Here is a 19,841-nt window from a genome sequence, read left to right as displayed (position 1 = left end):
TGCAAGACCGGTATCAGAGAAAGCTTCCCCACCCTTCAAGCGGAGGCTCTCAATTTTCTACTTGACACACTGTAGGGTATGTATTTGTTAAGGAGCCTATGGGCTTCCTGAAGGCAGGGTGTTTTTGTTTTTTGTTTTCAGCTTCCTAACCTTTAGCACCTGGGTCAGGATCATTTGTGCAATGAAGAAATGAATGAGTAAGAGAAGGAGGAAGGAGATGAATGAGTTCACCCACTTCTGGAATTTTCAGGAGCCAGTTCTTAAAGTGTAGTTTCTCTTTCCATGCACAGGAAAGAGCCTCATCAAAGTCTACCTAGTTCTGGTTTCCACTTCAAAGAAATAAATAATTCACTCCTGTTCACTGTAACACCCACTTCTTCATAGCTATATAGCTAGCTTAAGACTGATCCAGGATTGCTGAATTTGTGCTGAGAATATTAACAGGTACATGAAGGGTCATAACTTTGGGGATTTTGGAGGGTCCTTCCCTTCTGACATCCACTTAGCTCTTCACAGTCCCTAAGGAGTAATTATTTTAAAAACTGCATGTGTCATGTTACTGGAAAAATGATCTCTGGTTGGCGTTTTGGTGGTGACAAGCTTTGGGCTTGTTTTTATGGTTCTGCTTCATTGGTTTTAATATATGGTGCACGTGATCAGCTTCTCCATTGAACTATCTTCCCGGGGAAACGGCCCCACACCTATGATTTTCAGATGCTTTGAGATCATCTGGTCTATTTCTCATCACACAATCTGTTGAGTAGATGCTGTTGCCTTGTGGCGGGATAATTTCCAGGAGGACAAGGCAAGTAGGCCTTCCGATACCTTCATGCTCCCTATACATTCCAGGCGGGTATTGAGTGGTTAAAATACAAACCACCAAAAACTCCCTCCTATTACTCACTGTATTGATTCATCCCAGGAAGCTGAGCATCAGGAAAATGTTTTCTGGCTGAATTGGAAAGCAAAGAACACTGTGGAGCAAAAACAATGTCAGGGTGCCCAAACTGTGGCCACATGTCAGGGCCAGCCCAGAAGTGTCCCACAATCGCAGAGGCTGGAATACTCATCTTTGTTAGGCATTAAGTAGGCTTCTCCCCAGAGGGAGGTTAGAATTCTCTGCCACATCTTCTCAGGTCTCTGGACCACAGTGGAGGAAGGAACTCATCAATTACAGGCCACTCCGATCCCAGCACATTTTCCAAAGCACTTCTTGTTTTTCAAGCCCCGTATTCCCAGAACCAGCAAAATTTCCCTTCTCATTGGGCGGTAGGGAAAATCAGAGAGCGGCAAGTGGAAATCTTTAGCCACTGAGGATGAGTAAAGACTGGTGGAGTTCAGCCTTCCTAGAGGCAGCTGTGTGGATGGCTTCCCAGCCCCTGCTTTGCTCCAAGGCTGCAGCTGAACCCTCTCCCAGATCCTCAGCATGAAGACGCCGCTCCAGCCAAGCAGAGTCCCTCTCAGAGTTCACCGATATTCCCATTCCTGTTTTCACTTTTCTATCCTCGAACGTTTCCATCTCTTGATCACAATCCATCTGAACTGACGGCCCTTTTTTCTGTCCTCAGGGGGAGGGGACAGAGGATGAAGCCAAAAGTAGTTAAACTATGCCCAGTGTTTTACCACTTCCCGTCTTCACATAGGTGCCTCCATGAAGCAGACGACAAAAATTAGGCCAAGGTGGTTTCTTTGTGAGAGCAAGTGCAAAGGGCAAAGGTGATAGAAACATTGTCCCAAGGCTGCAGCAGGCTTTGGCCGGCATGTGGATCCTTGTGGAATATGGTGTGAGTGAGGAGGGTCAATCCACACTTCACCTCCCCCAGCTTCTGATGGCTGCTGGTGTTCCTTGGCTTGTGGCCAGAGGGCCACTTCTTCAAATTTCTCTCTGCCTATCTTCGCATTACCTTCCCCTTTGCATGTGTACGTGTGTATGTGTCAAATCGCTTTTGCCTCCTCGTAGAAGGGCACATGGGATTGCATTTAGGGCTCTCTGGATAATCCAGGATAAATTCCCCATCTCTACATCCTTTAACTTGATCCCATCTGCAAAGACTTGATTTTCAAATGAGCTAATGCTTACAGATTCCAGAGATTAGAACCCAGGGTCTTTGGGGGCCATTAGTTTAGCCTTTTACAATGTCTTTTGCCCATTTTCTGTCTGGACTGTTGGTTTTCTCCACTGTTGAATTTTCAGAGGGTTATATTTCAAAGTCTAGATACAAATCCTTAGCAGATATGTGGTTCACAAATATTTTTTTTCCCACTCTCTAGCTTGTCTCGTCACTCTCTTACAGGGTCTCTTGCAGAACAAAAGCTTTTTGTTGTGATGAGGATCAATTTATCACGTTTCCTCCTTCTAAAGCATGCTTTTAGCGCCAGGGCCACAAACTCTTCACCTCGCCCTTGGTTCTGAATTTTTCCCCCAAGTCACACCAGTTTATTTCTAGAAGTTTTATGGTTGTACGTTTCATATATATTTTTTAAAGTTTTATAGCCTTATGTTTTACATATGTTTTTCCTGTTGTTTGCCATAATGAACATTATTACAGTTACGAAAATCTCTAGTATATCATGGTGGACTGTATTGCTACTTGCATTATTCACTCTCCCTCTTTCTTTCTTTCTTTTTTATATTTTAACGTTAATCCCTTTTTGAGAGACAGAGTGTTAGCGGGGAGGGGCAGAGAGAGAGGGAGACACAGAATCCGAAGCAGGCTCTGAGCTGCCAACAAGAGCCCGAGGCAGGGCTTGAACTCACCAGCCGTGAGATCATGACCTGAGCCAAAGTCGGACACCCAACCAACTGAGCCACCCACGTGCCTCTACTCTCCCTCTTTCTTTTAGGAGGATTTTATATCGGTGCCCATTGAGAGGCAGGAAATTGAGACTGGGAATGTCAGGTTCAAGGACATCTACCATAGGTGTAATCCAGGGGTCAAGAGACCACCATTGCCATGCAGATGTCTTTTAATGCCCACAGGAGTGAGTGATTACACACTAGAACACAGCTGCAGAAACTCCCCAAACCCCACAATCTGCTTACCAGGGGACAGAGGTGAAGGGGTAGGAAGGGCGATTCAACTCACTTCTGCCTTCCAAACTGCACCAAGTACATCTCAGTGGAGGTCAAAGTCAGAATCAGAGCCCATGCACTGTGTCCACTTAGCAGGTTACCCAACTTCTCAGCCTACCTTCCATCACACACTTTCTTCTCCTTCCTTTACTTTGTTTTAAAGCTCCTTTGTTGTAAAATATAACAAAGAAAGTCAGGGCGCTTTGTGTGTTCGAGTCCCGTGTGGGACTCTGTGCTGACAGCTCAGAGCCTGGAGCCTACTTTGGATTCTGTGTCTCCCTCTCTCTCTCTCTCTCTGCCCCTCCCCCACTCTGTCTGTCTCCCCCCAAAAAATAAACATTAAAAAAATTTTTCTTAACAAAGCAAGTACTCAAAACAAAAAGTTCAGCTCAATGATTGATCAAAGCCAGCCCTCAGGTAGCATCGCCCAGGTGAGGGTTAGAAGGCCAGCACTACAGAGCCCTTCCTGTTCTCCCAATCGACACCAAACCTGATTGTTATGGTGATCACCTTGGTGTTTTTCAGAAACATGTATACAGTAAAACCTTGGATTGTGTGTAACTTGTTCCGCAAGAGTTCCGCAGGACGAGCAAACATTTCTAATAAATTTTAACTTGATAAACGAGCGATGTCTTACAGTACGAGTAGTACATGACACCAAACACGACATGATCACAACTGAGCCAATGGCTTCTCTCTCTCTCTCTCTCTCTCTCTCTCTCTCTCTCTCTCTGTGGGATTGTGGGTCATCTTCTCCCATGCTCGGATACTCTGTCTCGGGCCATGGTGTTTGGCAGAAATCAGTGATTTTTCCGAATGTTGGAAGGTGCCCACAACAGGCACTAGTGTATTTTTTGTCACTTCCAAGAACCTATGGACAGTCCTTTGCTTTTCCATCCAAGAGTAAGCTCAGGAATGCTTTGCTTCATTCTGGATCATTGAATAGGTTCCTTGTTAAAGTTGCACGACAAGAAAAAGATTCCATTGAACCAATAGATAGCAGGGATTCCGTTAGTGATAGTGAAAGTCGTCCTACACAATAACTCTCCTGTCTCTTGTCTCCCTCACACCAGCCACGAAGGTTTTCAAAGGAAAGTGCAGGTTAATTTGTTTATTTTCCTTTCTATTTTGTAGTTTATTATTTTGTATTACATTACAGTATTGTAATCATTTTTATATGGATATTTTTGAGTTGTGGAATGAATCATCTGAGTTTCCATTATTTCTTTTTTTTTTTAAGTTTATTTACTTTGAGAGAGAGAGTGTGTATGTGGGAGGAGTCAGAGAGAGAGGTAGAGAGAGAGAATCTCAAGCAGGCTTTACACCATCAGTGCAGAGCCTGATGCAGGGCTCGAACCCACTAACTGTGAGATCATGACCTGAGCTGAAACCAACAGTCGGACACTTAACCAACTGACCCACCTAGGAACCCCAGAGTTTCCATTACTTCTTATGGGCAAATTCACTTGGATATACAAGTGCTTTGGATTACAAGCATTATGTTTCCAGAACAAATTATGCTTGTAAACCAAGGTTTTACTGTATATATTTTTTGCCAGTTAAACACATACCTCTAAATACTATGGTTTCATTTTGCCTCTTTTTGAGGTTTATGTAAATGGAATTATGCCATATTATATTTTTGTGTTTGGCTTCTTTGCTCAGGATTCTGAGGTTAATCCCAGTTGGTGCAGATAGTGACATTGTTGTATAGTATTCCACAGTAGAAATATATTACCATTTATTTAGCCTTTCTACTGTCAATGGATGTTTGGGTGGTTTCCCAGTGTGACTATTACAGATAACACTGCCATAAACAGTTATGTCTTCTGGTGCACATACGTGCATTTCATCTGAAAATATATCTGGGTGTGGACCATGTTACATTCTGAGTTAACTTTTTTATAGGTGAGCTTTAGGTAAAGATTCTTCTTTCTTTTCTGTTCTTCTTGCCTGTGGATATCCAATTGCCCCAGCATCATTTGTGCAAAAGAAATGACAGGGTTGTTGGTTTTTCTTAATGTTTATTTATTTATTTTGAGAGAGAGAGAGAGAGAGAGAGAGAGAGAGAGAGAGAGAGAGAGAGAGACGGCGCATTAGCGGGGAAGGGACAGAGAGAGAGGGAGAGAGAAAATCTCAAGCAGGCACCTCGCTGCCAGCACAGAACCCGACATGGGGCTCAAACCCGTGAAGTGGAGACCATGACCTGAGCCAAAATCACAAGTCAGATGATTAACCGACTGAGCCACCCAGGTGCCCCATAACAGGTGTGGTTTTTTTTTTTTTTATGTTCCCTCCAAAGTAATCTTCCTTAACCCAAAACCAGACCATGTTATTCTGCTGTTAAAATTCTTCAATGGCTTCTTACTGCACCAAGAGGCCGCTTAGCTCTCCAGCCTCATCCCGGGCCAACTTTCACGTACCTTCCACTATATCCCAGCCACCTTTTCCTCTCTCTTCTCAGCCCCATAAACAATCCAACCGCTTTAGCGCTCACCTTTCCTTCCACTTGAAAGGCTCTTTTCCTGGTTCTACCTGAGGCTGGCTCCTTCTGTTCCCCGAAGCCTGCGTTTAAAACCATTTCCTTAGATAAAGCTTCTCTGACTACCCTGTGATAGTAGAACCTTCTACATAAATGCCCATTATTCTGTGTCACAGCAGCCTACCTATGCTCTCCACAGCCTTGATCAGAATTTGCAAGTGCTTTAATTACTTATTTATTGTCTACCTTCCCCAGTAGATGGTTATACTCTAAGAAAAACAGGGGCCAAGTTGTCGGTCACAGTTAAGGGCACACCTGGTTGGCTCAGCCAGTACAGCCTGTGACTCCCAATCTTGGGGTTATGAATTCGAGCCCTGAGTTGGGTATAGAAATTACTTTAAAAGATATTAGTTAAATGTTGTCATTAGACTAGAGTTTGATATATGTCCAATTTAAAAAAGAAATTTCCTGAAAACTAGAGCTGTGTGAGAAGAAACAGGCTGCTTGGCATATCCAAAGTCCTCTCCCTGGAAAGGGATGACACAGAGGCATTTCCACATCTTGGGAAGCCTGACAAACCGTTCCGGATGCCTAAACAGCACCCTAGGGACATGTCGAATTGACTGGTTGGATATACGGATGTGAGAAGATGAAAATGTTGAAATGTATTTTTCTTCCTCTTTCCAAAAAGTTCCCACCATTCTTCTAGCCAATCATTAGATCCATATGGCCTCAAAGAAAATGCAAATGTGGGGCGCCTGGGTGCCTCAGTCGGTTAGGCATCCAACTTCAGCTCAGGTCACGATCTCTCAGTTTGTGGGTTCGAGCCCCGTGTCAGGCTCTGTGCTGACAGCTCAGAGCCTGGAGCCTACTTCAGGTTCTGTGTCTCCCCATCTCTCATCCCCTCCCCTGCTCATGCTCTGTCCCTCTCTGTCAATAATAAATAAATGTTTAAAAAAAAGAAAGAGAATGCAAATGTAACAGCAGCAGGAAAAAATGTTAAGATTCTTTTTTTTTTTTTTTTTTGCTTCCAACTAGGCTCTTGAAAGTCAGAAGAGGAGGCCTTGAACAGAGAAGCTGGAGTTTATGCCATAAAAAAGGTGACAATGCAGATATTCCTTTGGGTACAACCAGCCCAGAGCCAAATAGAGTCTGGGGTTCTTTTGCCTAAACCAAGGATTCCAGGCCATTTACACCCTGAAAGAAATAACCAGTCCAAGTGGGAAGCTGTTTCCATGACAACTGACTGGCATGCATGATTTTGAGATTTAACAATTCCATTTCACAGGCAATAACATTAAGCTTATGAAATTCAGATGTTTCTCTCAATAATCTCTGGAGATACTTTTTTGGTTGCAAGATGGGAAACAGGATGGTTATAAGTCTTTACCCAAGGGCTTTCATTCTTGTGAATATTTTCTGCCTCATGTTACACCTGTGTCAATACCCTCATCTCCCTGGAGTTTTTTCCCACAAGTAGTGGTTAATGAAGCTCTAAGTCTCTAGCTTTAGGCAGGATTTTATTAGCCAGTAAGAATAGAAAATAGAGAATTGTAAAAAAAATAGGATTTAATTAAAAATGTAGAAAATTATAGATTTTTTTAAAAAAAGATGACGAAATTAGAGGTGCCTGGGTGGCTCAGCCAGTTGAGTGTCTGACTCTTGATTTCGTCTCAGGTCAGGATACCAGGAGCATAGAATGGAGCCCCAAATTGGGCTCTGTGCTGAGCGTGGAGCCTGCTTAATGCTCGCTCTCTCTCTCTCTCTCTCTCTCTCTCTCTCTCTCCCCCTCCGGGTGCCTTAACTTCAATCAGTTAAGCCTTCAACTTTGGCTCAGGTCATGATTTTGGGTTCGTGGGTTCAAGCCCTGCATTGGGCTCTGAGCTCCCAACTCAGAGCCTGGATCTTGTTTCAGATTCTGTGTCTCCCTCTCTCTCTGTCCCTCCCCCACTCACACTCTGTCTCTGTCTCTCTCAAAAATAAATAAATATTTTAAAAAAGATGATGAGGTTTATATTATGCCTCTATAAAAAAAAAAAAAAGTTAGCGTGCAAATAGGAAGGTGCAATGAGATTATCTATGCTTAGCAGAGGGTGACCAAATTGGAAGGCCCTGGAGGTGGAGGTGTGTGTGTGTGTGTGTGTGTGTGTTTGTGTGTGTTGGAAGAAAGTTTGAGCACATTTGTTAAAGAAGGAATCCAAGTTCAACGTGGGTTCAAATTCTGATTCTACCATTTATTAGCTCTGTGACTTTAGGCAAATGACTTAACATCTCTGTGCCATAGTGTCCTTAATTGAAAAGTGAGTTTACGATCATAATGACCTACAAAATAGTCTTTTTTTGTATAATGGTGTGTGTGTGTGGGTGTGTGTGTTTTCTTAGGGCATTTCCTCATCCCTCCCCTCCTCCTCCTACCCCACAGAGTCTAAGCTCTTCCTGTTCAGGAGGTCATTCTATGACTTCATCTGTGTGCCTCTTGTAGTAACTACTATAGTCCATCCTGTGCAGTGGCGTTCCATACACACCTGGCAAATGGTAGGTGCTCTATGAATGAAATGAACAACTGTTGAACTGAAAGTGGTCATTACAAGAGTTAGCAAGATTTCTAAATAACTATTTTTCTTCATAGCCAAAAATAATTGTTACTCGAGGCTAATGCATTTCTAGTTAGAGTGTTTCATGACCAAATAAATCTGTAATAAAAATTTATATAATGATCATCACACATTTTGAGACCACTGTTTGTAATTGGGGAAGAATTTCAGCCTTAGCTACATGTATAAATACTCTTTTTAACCGGAGTTGTCCCTGTGGAAGGCTGACCGTGGCTATAAAAATCAGTTTGTCCTTTCTGGAGCTTCTTCCTTTTATTTGTCTTCAAGGCGTCCCCGTTTGATAGCAAGATACGCTCGCGGAGACTAGAAAAGGCCGGGAAACGACTTGCGAGAACAAGCGAGAACGGCTTGTTATGTCCTTCGCGCCACCCCGTAGTTTGCGGCCTCGCAGGGGCGGCGCGCGCGGTTTTGAAAGCGGGGAGTGTCCCGTCGCAACGGCTGTTAACAAGTTCGCGTGTTGGCAGGTGGCGGGGCGCTGAGGCAGCCGCTGAGGGTCTTGTTGGCGGCCACGCGGGATCAGTGTTCAAGATAGCCTTGGCCTGGACCTCTCCACCCCAGCGTGGCTGCGGTAAGGGGAGCTTTTTGCGGACCCCCGACCACGCGTGGGCCCGGGTTGGAGCCGAACGCGGCCCCCCCCCCCCCCCCAGCCGACTCCTCTGCGTTTGCTTCGTGACCGTTCAGGGGCCTAGAGGGAAAGGTGAAGACGTTGGGAATGTGGCGTTACACTGGGAATGACTTTTCGAAAAATGTTTGCGACCCAAACCCGAGTCTGAATCACGGATAGGGTGGGGATTTCAAGAAAGAAATTGCCTTTTCTCAAGAGCAGCCTAGCCATGTGTACTTTTAAGGAATATCCGCAGGAGAAGGTGATGGTGAGCACCCATCTAGCAAGGTGTCTGTATTTTACAGTTGGTTTTATAGACCGTGTAGGCCCGGGACTCTGGTGTCTGTCTGCTTGAGGCTGGACCCCAGTGTGTAGGTACAGCTTAGATGCACCAGATTCGAACACGGGGGCGCGTGCCTGGTGGAAACGGCGGTTCATTACCCCGCAGCCGAGTGAGTCTCAATTCCAGCCCTTAGGGGCGGCTGGAACTGGTGAAGGATTTCTGGTGGGAATGGAGAGGGTGGGTATTGAGAAAGAGGAGTAGGAAGCACACTTCCCCTCTTTGAACGTCTCACCTGATGTTGCTTTCATTTTTCAAGTGAGGTGACTGAGCAGGTGGAAGAGGGATTTTAACAACCAGCCCGCTATACGCTCTTGGATCAGGGGATGAACAGTCATGTGACTCTACGTGCAGGAATCCATAGCGTGTAAAGTGTACAGGACCCTAGAAATAGTCTGGTCAGAACTTTGCCTTTCTTTTTCAGTCTACCTTTCCTGCCCATTTTCCTTTTTTCAATTAACGCTACCAATTCTCTCATTTTGTTGTTTTTTTCTTTTTTTCCTGTCTATCTATACACTTTAGCTCTACCCAGTAGGATCCATGTATTTGTTTAGTCCTAGGGTGGCTTAGGGTCCAAAAGTTATTGACATCTGATCCAATAGATCTTTTGATTAGCTTGCTGAGCTCTGTTAATTTTTAAATACTGCTTCTTAAACAGTACTTGATTTTTTTTAAATATCCTAAATACTCCATAGACTATGAAACTTTGCCTAGCCCTACTACTCTCATTTTTAATGTATCTTCATGTAAGATAATCACAATTTTATGCTGTTACCTTCGTAAGGATTTTGTGATTTAGATTACAATGGTTATTTAGCAATTAATATATAGATAGATCTATATACAGAGAGAGATTATATATGAGAGTTTGGGCTTGTGGCCAGAAGCCATCTGTCAGACTGAGACCTAAACTGTGTATAGATGCCTCAGGCATCTTTTTCCACGACAAAACACAGTATAGGCATAGATAGGGTGTGGCCTCTTTAGATGTAAGTAGCTTGGAGTGGAAAGTGGAACTGAGTCCTAGAGTGTTCTAGAAAGTAATGTTAAAAGACTTGTTTAGGGGCCCTTGGGTGACTGTCAGTTAAGTGACCGACTCTTGGTTTCTGCTCAGGTCATGATCTCCCGGGTCATGAGTTCCAGCCTCGCATCTGGCTCAGCATCCATGGTTACTCTTGGTTACATGAGTAACATGGTTACATCTCAGGTTACTCTTTTCCTCATTTCTTACATTCATTCCTCAGAGCTCTGTGTTTTCTATCTATATATACTCTTTAGGTGATCTTATCCAGTCTCTTGACTTTAATACCATATACATGCGAATGTGCCACAAATTTGTATCTTCAGCTTGGATTTCAGACCTATATCCAGCTGCCTACTTCACGTTTTTGCTCAAATGTTTAATCAAGCATTCAGAATTGAGTTCCTGATTTCAGTAATGGCACCTCTGTTCTTTCAGTTGCTCAGTCTGAAAACTTAGAGCTATCCTTGACTTTTCTCTCATTCCTAACAAAAATCCAAACATTAGGGAATCTTATTGGTTCCAGATTCATAATAACATCCAGAACCCAGCAAGAGCTGAAATCCTTATGGTGACCGAAGCTCTGTGAAAGAAGCTGAAGTCTTTATGGCTTCAGTGCTCTGCTTGATTTGCCATCCTTCATCCCCAAACTCTTGTTTCTTCATTTCCTTCTCCCTTTTCCTAGTCCTGCCCTCTCAGCTTTTCCTTGAACATTTATTTCTGCCTCAGGGCCTTTATATTCACTACTTTTGTCCTGCATACTTCCCCTAGATGCAGCTCCCCTGGGCTAGCTCCCTCACTTCCTTCAAAGGAATCTCTTCGGATGAACCTCCTTTGACCACCCTAACTCAGATTTCAAGCCCTTTCCCAATACTCTGCCTCCCTTCACTGGTGTATATCTCCCCTGACTATATATCGTTGTCTTATGTATTTCTTCTACTGTTTGTTTGGGTCTTGTTCACTGCTGGGTCTCCAGTGCCTAGAACAGTGCCCAGTACATGGTACATGCTCAATAAGTGTTTTCTGATTGAGTGAATGAAGAGTAGCTTCCTTTAGGTAGACAGAAGTCTTAGAAGGTCATCGCAGTGCCCCCTTTACAACTTCTCGTGAGGGTAGATGAATGAAGATGGAAGAAGGGGAATCAGAACCACGTGGGGAAATTACTTCCAAAGTAGAAGTAGCTGCTTCAGCCCACTCTGTTAAAATAGTTTATCCTTCCTGAAAAGTATGAAACTTGTTCTGAAAAAACGTGTTCCTCCCTTCCAGTTAAACGTTTCACTTGGTAAAATTAGTGTATACTTGCATGGAAAGGGGATCTTTGGTGTTCTAAATTCAGGTAAATCCAAAGATAGTGGTGACTGTAGCTACTTTAAAAAAAAAAAAAAACTACAAAGGTCTCATTAATAGACAAAGCTGGGCCTTTAAGGTGATTTTTCTTGGCAGAGTTTTTTAAAATGCTATTTCTTTGGGCTCTATACAAAATTTAAACATATGGTCTCTGTCTCCCAATATTTAATTAATTAATTAATTTTTTAATTATTTTTTTAACGTTTATTTATTTTTGAGAAACAGAGAATGAGCAGGGGAGGAACAGAGAGAGAGGGAGACACAGAATCTGAAGCAGGCTCCAGGCTCTGAGCTGTCAGCACAGAGCCCGACACAGGGCTTGAACCCACCAACCGTTAGATCATGACCTGAGCCAAAGTCAGTTGCTTAACTGACTGAGCCCCCCAGGCGCCCCATATTTAATTTATTTTTTAATTTAAATTCCAGTGTAGTTAGCATACAGTGAATACAGTTAGAATATAGTTATATTCATTTCAGGTGTACAATATAGTGATTCAGCAGTTCTGTATATTACTCAGTACTCAAGGTAAGTGTACTTTAAAAAAAATTTTTTTTTTTTACATTTATTTATTTTTGAGAGACAGAGTGAGACAAAGTGAGAGTGGGGGAGGGGCAGAGAGAGAGGGAGACACAGAATCCAAAGCAGCCTCCAGGCTCTGAGCTGTCAGCACAAAGCCTGATGTGGGGCTTGAACCCACAGACCATGAGATCATGACCTGAGCTGAAGTCGGAAGCTCAACCGACTGAGCCACCCAGGCACCCCAAGATAAGTGTACTCTTAGTCCTCTTCACCTATTTCACCCATCCTCCCCATCCTTCCCCCTGGGAACCACCAACTTGTTCTCTATAGTTAAGAGTCAGTTTTTTCGTTTGTTTTTGTTTCCCCCTTCCACCTTTGTTCATTTGTTTTGTTTTTTGTAATTCCACATATGAGTGAAATCATATGGTATTTGTCTTTCTCTGACTGGCTTATTTCACTTAGCATTATACTCTCTCGATCCATCTATGTTGTTTTATGTGGCAAGCTTTCATTCTTTTTTAATGGCTAATATTCCATTGCATGTATAAACCACATCATCTTTATCCATTCATTTATTGATGGACAGTTGGGTTGCTTCCATTATTTGGCTATTGCAAATAATGCTGCAGTAGACTTCAGGGTGCATGTATCCCTTTGAATTAGTGTTTTGATATTCTTTGGGTAAATACCCAGTAGTGAGATTACTGGATCATAGGGTAGTTCTATTTGCAATTTTTTGAGGAACCTCCATACTGTCCTCCATAGTGGCTGCACCAGTTTGCATTCCCACCAACAATGCATGCGGGTTCTTTTTTCTCCACATGCTCATCAACACTTGTTTCTTGTGATTTTGAGTTTAGCCATTCTGACAGGTGTGAGGTGATACCTCATTGTGGTTTTGATTTGCATTACCCTGATGGGGTGATGATGAACATCTTTTCATCATGTGCCTGTTGGCCATCTATGTCTTCTTTGGAAAAATTGTTCATGTCTTCTGCCCATTTTTAATTGAATTATTATTTGGTGTTGTATAAGTTCTTTATATACTTTGGATACAAACCAAGCAAGCTTATAGACATGTAGTGACAGTTTGCTTTACAATAGATCTGATATGAAACCTAACTTTTTTTTAAAAAGAAAAAGTAATATTTAAAGTTTTTATTTAAAAGATTCCTTAAGAAATATGTTACAGAAGAAATAAAAAGCTTAGATTAATTGCTTGTATATGAAGTATGTACATTTTCTGTTAATAGATAATTTTTACAGAATTTATTGAGATATAATTCACATAAAATAAAATTCAGTTTCTGAAAGGATATAATTTGGTGATTTTATTAGGAGTAGTCAGAGTTGAATATGTTAAGTCAATACCTAATTTTAGTACATTTTTATCATCACAAAAGGATACCCCGTACCCACTAGCAGTCACTCTATGTTCTCCATTCTCCTCAGCTCCTGGCAATTACTAATCTATTTTCTGTCTGTGGATTTGCTTATTTTGGACGTTTTGTGTAAACAGAATCATGCATGTGGCGTCTTGTGTCTGGCTTCTTTCCCTTTAGCATAATGTTCTTAAGGTTCATTCACTTTGCAGTATACATCAGGACTCTTTCTTCTGACTGAATAATATTCTCTTGTGTGTGTTGTATACCGTATTTTGTTTTTTCATCATCTGATGAATACTTCTATTTCCTTTTTTTGGCTATTATAAATGAATGCCTCTTGCATAGACAAGTTTCTTTAAAGCTTATAAAAGACCTATGAACAATGGCCCCTGGGAAGTGTGAGAGGGAAACTTAACTTCACCTTTTTGTACTAGGTGATTTTTTTTAACCAAATGTATATATTACCTTTTTTTTACCAAGTGCATGTATTGCTTTTTAGTTCAAGCAAACAAACAAATAAACAGTGACCTTGGGTAAGTAGTTGTACCTCTCTAGATTTTAATTTTCTCATTGTAGATAAAATTAAAGTAAATATTTGTTATGGTCTTTTTCAGTTCTCAAATTTTATGTTTATATGATAAAATGAGTCATAGTGTTATAGGATTTTTTTTTTCATGAATGAGAGTTGTATTCTGCAGAACTGGAGTGTAACTTTCAATTTGTTTTCATCATAGGACCTAGAGTGATTATTACAATGGAAGAAATCAATAATTTCAAGACACCAAGCAAATTATCTGAAAAAAAGAAATCTGGTAAGATATAAAATCTTTCTTCATTGTTACTGCTATTAGAAATGTCTTAGTATTATTAGAGTTTGATCCTCTAGTTATTATTTATCATACACAAGTAATTTTAGCATAAGTCTTCTTTATAAAGTTGATTTTAACAAGACTTATTTTGTAGGCCAGGGTTTGGCCATCTTTTGGCTAATTTTGTTGACCTCCTAATAGATTTGGAGGTTCTCCCTGGTGAAGAATCAATTTGAACCATTAAGGAACTACTTTATCTTTCCTCTTCTCATACATGCAGTGCTCCTGGGAGGGAAAGATATTTTCTAAGGCAATTCAGTGGATAAAGGGTAATCTTTTCAACAAATAGTATCCTGAAACCATGCTAAAGTCACTTATTCTATTAGCTTTTTTAGAGATTGCTGAGGCTATTATATACATAGTAGGTACTGTCTTAGATAAATAAATACAGTGTTACTTTTTTTCTTTACCAGTCTGTATTTTATTTCCTTTTTCTTTCTTTATGTCACTGGCTCTAGTATATTTTTTAATAGAAGAGGTGCAAGTGGATACTTGCTTGTTCCTAGTGAAGTTAGATTTTGGTTTTTCATAGTTATCCTTTATCAGGTTGAGGGATTTACTTTTATTTTCTTCTATTCTCCTTCATCAGGTTGAGGGTTATTATGAATGGATGTTGACTTTGTCAAGAACTGTTTCAGAATCTATTGGGATATTTTGCTTTTTTAGTTTTCAAGGTGGTAAATTATGTTAATTTTCAAATGTTAAACCAACCTTTCATTCCTGGGGTAAAGCCAGTTTGGTCATGATGTATTTTATACATTGCTTCAGTCAGTTTGCTAATATTTTCTATGTTCATAAGGGATATTGGGCTGTAGGCGTCTGTTTTTGGAATATCTTTCTGATTTTGGTATCAGCGTATTCTATATTCATAAAGTAAGGTGGAAAGTGTTTCTTTCTTCTTTAAGAGTGTATGTAGAATGATAGTTTTTCCTTAACTGGTTTTCTTCCTTTACTGATAGTAAAGCCATGTGGCCTGAAGTTTTCTTAGGAGGAAAATTTTAACTGTGCCTTCACGGTTAGTAGGTATAGGGCTCTTCAAATCATTTATTTCTTCTTGTGTAAGCTTTGTTAGTGTTTTTCATAAAATTTTTTCACTTTCAAGTTGTCAAACTGTTATCCATGATATACTCTTAATACCTTATTACCCTCCTAATGTCAGTAGGGTCTGTGGTGATATCTCCTTTTACATGTCTGATACTTGTATTTTACATTTTCTTTCTTGACTTGACGTTTATCTATTTTGGTGAATGTTTCAGGCACTTGAAAAGATCATACTTTCTGCTGTTAGGTACAGTGTTCCATGAATATCATTTAGGTCAAGCTGGTTGATTTACTTAGGTTGTTTCGTTCATCTTCTGTATCTTTACTGATTTTATTTATTCTCTTACTGAGAGAGGTGTCTCCACCTACAATTGTGGATTTATTTACTTTTGAGTTCTATCAGTGGTTACTTTATGTATTTTGAAGCTTGTTGCTAGACACCTATACATTTAGGATGGTTATTTCTTTTGATGATTTACCCCTTTTTTTAATTAAAAAAATTTTTTTAACGTTTATTCATTTTTGAGAGAGAGACAGAGAGCATGAGTGGGTGAGGGGCACAGAGAGAGAGAGGGAGACACAGAACTTGAAGCAGGCTCCCGGGTCTGAGCTGGCAGCAGAGCCCAATGCGGGGCTCGAACCCATGAACCGTGAGATCATGACCTGAGCCAAAGTTGGACGCTCAACCGACTGAGCCACCCAGGCACCCCTGATGATTTACCCCTTTACTATTATGAAATGTCTTTCTTTATCCAGTGTTGTACTGTTTCAAGTTCACTTTATGTGATAGTAATAGAACCAATCCGGTTTAATTTTGATTAGTGTTTGAAGCATATGTTTTCCAACTTTTTACTTTTAACCTGTCTGTGTTTTTCTATTTAAAGTAAGTTTATTATAGACAGCATGTAATTATGTCTTGTTTTGCTTATATCCATTCTGAAAACTTCTACCCTTAATAGGACTGTTTAGTCATTAGCCATATGTGCTGATTTAAATTTAGGTTCAAATGGGGCGCCTGGGTGGCTCGATTCGTTAAGCATCCAACTTCAGCTCAGGTCATGGTCTCCCCATTTGTGGCTTCAAGCCCCGCGTAGGGCTCTGTACTGACAGCTCAGAGCCTGGAGCCTGCCTCAGATTCTGTGTGTCCCTCTCTCTCTGCCCCTCTCCCGCTCACACTCTCTCTGTCTCTCAAAAATGAATAAACATTAAAAAAAAAATTTTTTTTTGTTTAATTTAGGTTCAAATGAATTGAAATTAAATACAATTACAAATTTAGTTCCTCAGTTGTACTACTTTTCAAGTGCTCAGTAACCACATATGCTAGTGACTACCATAGTGGACAACACAGATACAGAATATTTCCATCATGACAGAGCGTTCTATTGGACAACACTGTTTAGACTATTTACCTTTAATGTAATTCCCTGTGATTGGATTAAATCCATTTTGCTATTGTCTAATAGCTCACTGGTGATTTCTTTATATTTTTCCTTTATTTTTACTATTTTTACACAGAGAGAGTATGAACACACACGAGAGCATGTGCGAGCAGGGGAGGGGCAGAGGGAGAGAGAGAAGCTCAAGCAGGCTCCACACACAGCAAGGAGCCTGACAGGGGACTCCATCTCACAACTGTGAGATCGAGACCTGAGCTGAAATCACGAGTCAGAAATTTAACTGACTGAGCTACCCAGACACCCCTGTATATTTTTCCTAATCTTTTTTTTTTTTCTGTGCTTCATCTTGGTAGTTTTTGTTGCTTTGTCTTAAAATTCAGTTACTTTCTCCTCTAAGATGATGTTATTCTTATCCATTGTATTTTTTATTCCTTGAAGTCCCATGAGGTTTTTTTTGTTTTTGTTTTTGTTTTTTTTTACATCTTCTTTGCTCGTTCTCACATTTTCCTTTACATTACTGAGTATATTTTTTTAAGATTTATATTTTAAGGTTCTTAACCTCCGAAGTCTCCGTTACTGTCATTTTATGGTATATTTCTATTGGTTTATTTTTCTCCTGGTATGGATTATCTTTCTCCTTTCATGCCTGGTAATTTTTTTCGGCTGCTGGACATTTTACATTGTTGAGGGCTATATTTTCTTGTTCCTTGCAAGGGTGTGTGATTTTGTTATGGTCCAGTTACCTGCACATTATTAGCTTATTTCTTTTGAGGCTTTGAAGCTTTATTCTAAACCTTTTCCTTGGGCTAAAATATAGCTATACTATTAAATTGTGACCATTTAGAGGACTTTAATCAATACCCTGTGTGTTACAGAGTTACCACACTCTGGCTGATGGTGAGAGAACTATTCCTAGACCTGTGTGATCTCTGACTGTCATTGAGTCTACTGCTTGCATTTGGTGCTTTTCTTGACTTTGGGATGTTCTATTCATCGTATGTCAGATAACCAAACACACAAAGGGAGACCTCTTTTCAGCTCTCTGGAGCTTTCTCTCTCATTTTGTGGCTCCCTGTAGTTCCCTGCTCCACAAATTCTAGCTTCTTAGGCCTCCTTGACCCCTGATCTCCATCTTCTAAATTTGATTAAGATTTCTGGGCTCTATTTCTTTGTGCTGCAGCCCAGAAAGTGCCTTCAAACAATAAGTTAGGGCAGTGCTAGGCCTTACCTCATTTGTTTTTCTTCTCTCAGACATTTGTTGTCAAATGTCTGAAAACTTGTATCAAGTTTTTTAATTGTTCATGATGAGAAGATTGTTCAATTGTTCACGAACAAAAGTAGGACTCCTCTATCTCGTCTTTTTTAATGACTGTATCATGCTCTGTAATACAAATATAGTATAATTATGACTCTAGTGATGACTACTTAGATGTTTTGTTTGTTTTTTGCAGTCACAAAATCAGATCCCCAGTATTCAAATATATATGTGTGCATGCATGTGTGTCTATGATGTCTTTCAATCATTGGCAGATAGCATACAGTAAATAGTTCAGGCTTTGTGGGCCACATAGGGACTCTATGGACTCTTTTATTTCTAAGTAATCTCTACACCAAACATGAGGCTCGAACTCACAACCCCGAGATCAAGAGTTGCATGCTCTACTGACTGAGCCAGCCAGGCACCCCTCATATTCTTCTTTATTTCTTCACAACACTTTTATAATCTAAGAATAAATCTTAGCTTGTGGGCCAAACAAAAATAGGCTGTTTGCTGACCTCTGCTTCGGTGTTGCCATAAGATAGGGCTCCAAAAGTAGACATAGTCAAAGGCTATCCATTTAAAATTAGGGTAGATAATAGTATCAGATTGCTCTCCAAAAGACTATGCCAATTAATACTCATATGTTGAAAATATTAGGATGCTTGTGTAGAGGTCTTTTCAAACATTTACTTTCTATTTTAATTTTTCTTTCTGACATCAGCACTATGTTCAACTCCATGTATAAATATTCCTGCCTCTCCATTTATGCAGAAGCTTGGCTTTGGTACTGGGGTAAATGTCTACCTTATGAAAAGGTGAGTATAACATTCCAGATTAACCTTTTCACATGAAATATAGTTGCACTGTACTTGGAGACAAAGAAGAATATGAAAATTTAAATATTTTGATTTGAGGTATGTTCCTGATCTTATCTGACCGCTATATTCCAGTCCTAGAACATTTTATAATTTGTCAAGAGTTTTTCCTGGTATACTTTTCTCCTAACTTCCTGGTGATGGGTTACTAAAGAAGTAATTTACAATTTTTCGCTGGCTTGTGTGGGAAGGGAAAGGGATAGAGGAAAGGGGTTCCTGTATGGTAACAATGCAGGATTCTCAATAAGAAAATCTCAGCAAGGATGCTAATATTGGGGGATGTCAGTGACTGCTTATCTCTGTTTGGAGAGTGGACTTCTCAAGATGCTCTCATTTAAAGAAGTAAAGTTTTTTATTTCTTATATCGTTGTTAAGTGAGAAGGGTATATACAGGATTTTAAAGCAGGACATTTGTGTTAGAAGAAAAATGAAATTATAAGTGTCAACAAACACATTCTTAAAAAAATTGTTTCTGTAGGGGCGCCTGGGAGGCTCAGTCGATTAAGCGTCTGACTATTGATTTCTGCTCAGGTTATGATCTCACAGTTTGTGGGATCGAGCCCCTTGTCAAGGCTCCGGAGCCTGCTTGGGATTCTGTCTCTCCCTCTGTCTCTGCTCTTCTCCACTCTCTCTCAATAAAAAAATAAACTTAAAACAAAAAAATTTTTTTCTTTGACTCATTACTCTGTACCTAGTTTCATGTTTCTTAAGTGGCAAACAACTTAGGTCAATATATATTCCTTAATGCATTCTTAGAATTAGCCTGACTTCCACCGTATCCTTAGCTTCATCCAGGTTTATGTTGTTTCCAAATAGAAATGCTTTCTTCAGTAAAAAGCTAATGAATTGAGGGCCGCCTGGGTGGCTCAGTCAGTTAAGCATCCAACTTCGGCTCAGGTCATGATCTCATGGTTCATGAGTTTGAGCCCCGCTTGGGGCTCTGTGCTGCCAGCTCAGAGCCTGGAGCCTGCTTCAGATTCTGTGTCTCCCTCTCTCTCTGCTTCTACCCTG

At 40.6% G+C, this 19,841-nt stretch overlaps 1 protein-coding gene across 3 annotated transcripts in view; it reads left to right on the top strand.

Moving 5' to 3' along the window:
* Positions 1-8,566: 8,566 nt before the first annotated feature.
* Positions 8,567-19,841, top strand: part of PBK (PDZ binding kinase) — a 28,229-nt gene continuing 16,954 nt past the window's right edge. The window contains exons 1-3 of one of the 3 annotated variants that reach the window (XM_007097105.3): positions 8,567-8,738; positions 14,122-14,199; positions 18,677-18,770. In XM_007097105.3, the coding sequence (XP_007097167.1) occupies positions 14,142-14,199; positions 18,677-18,770 (152 nt within the window). In that variant the 5' untranslated portion in view covers positions 8,567-8,738; positions 14,122-14,141. Of the gene's footprint in view, positions 8,739-8,874; positions 9,063-14,121; positions 14,200-18,676; positions 18,771-19,841 lie in introns of those variants that run through there. The other 2 variants (XM_042983524.1, XM_042983525.1) reach the window with 2 other exon arrangements.

The sequence above is a fragment of the Panthera tigris genome, chromosome B1, assembly GCF_018350195.1.
Source record: "Panthera tigris isolate Pti1 chromosome B1, P.tigris_Pti1_mat1.1, whole genome shotgun sequence".
Classification (NCBI taxonomy): Eukaryota; Metazoa; Chordata; class Mammalia; order Carnivora; family Felidae; genus Panthera; species Panthera tigris.
Note: the sequence above shows the minus strand (reverse complement) of the source record. Positions and strands in the feature narration are given on the sequence as shown.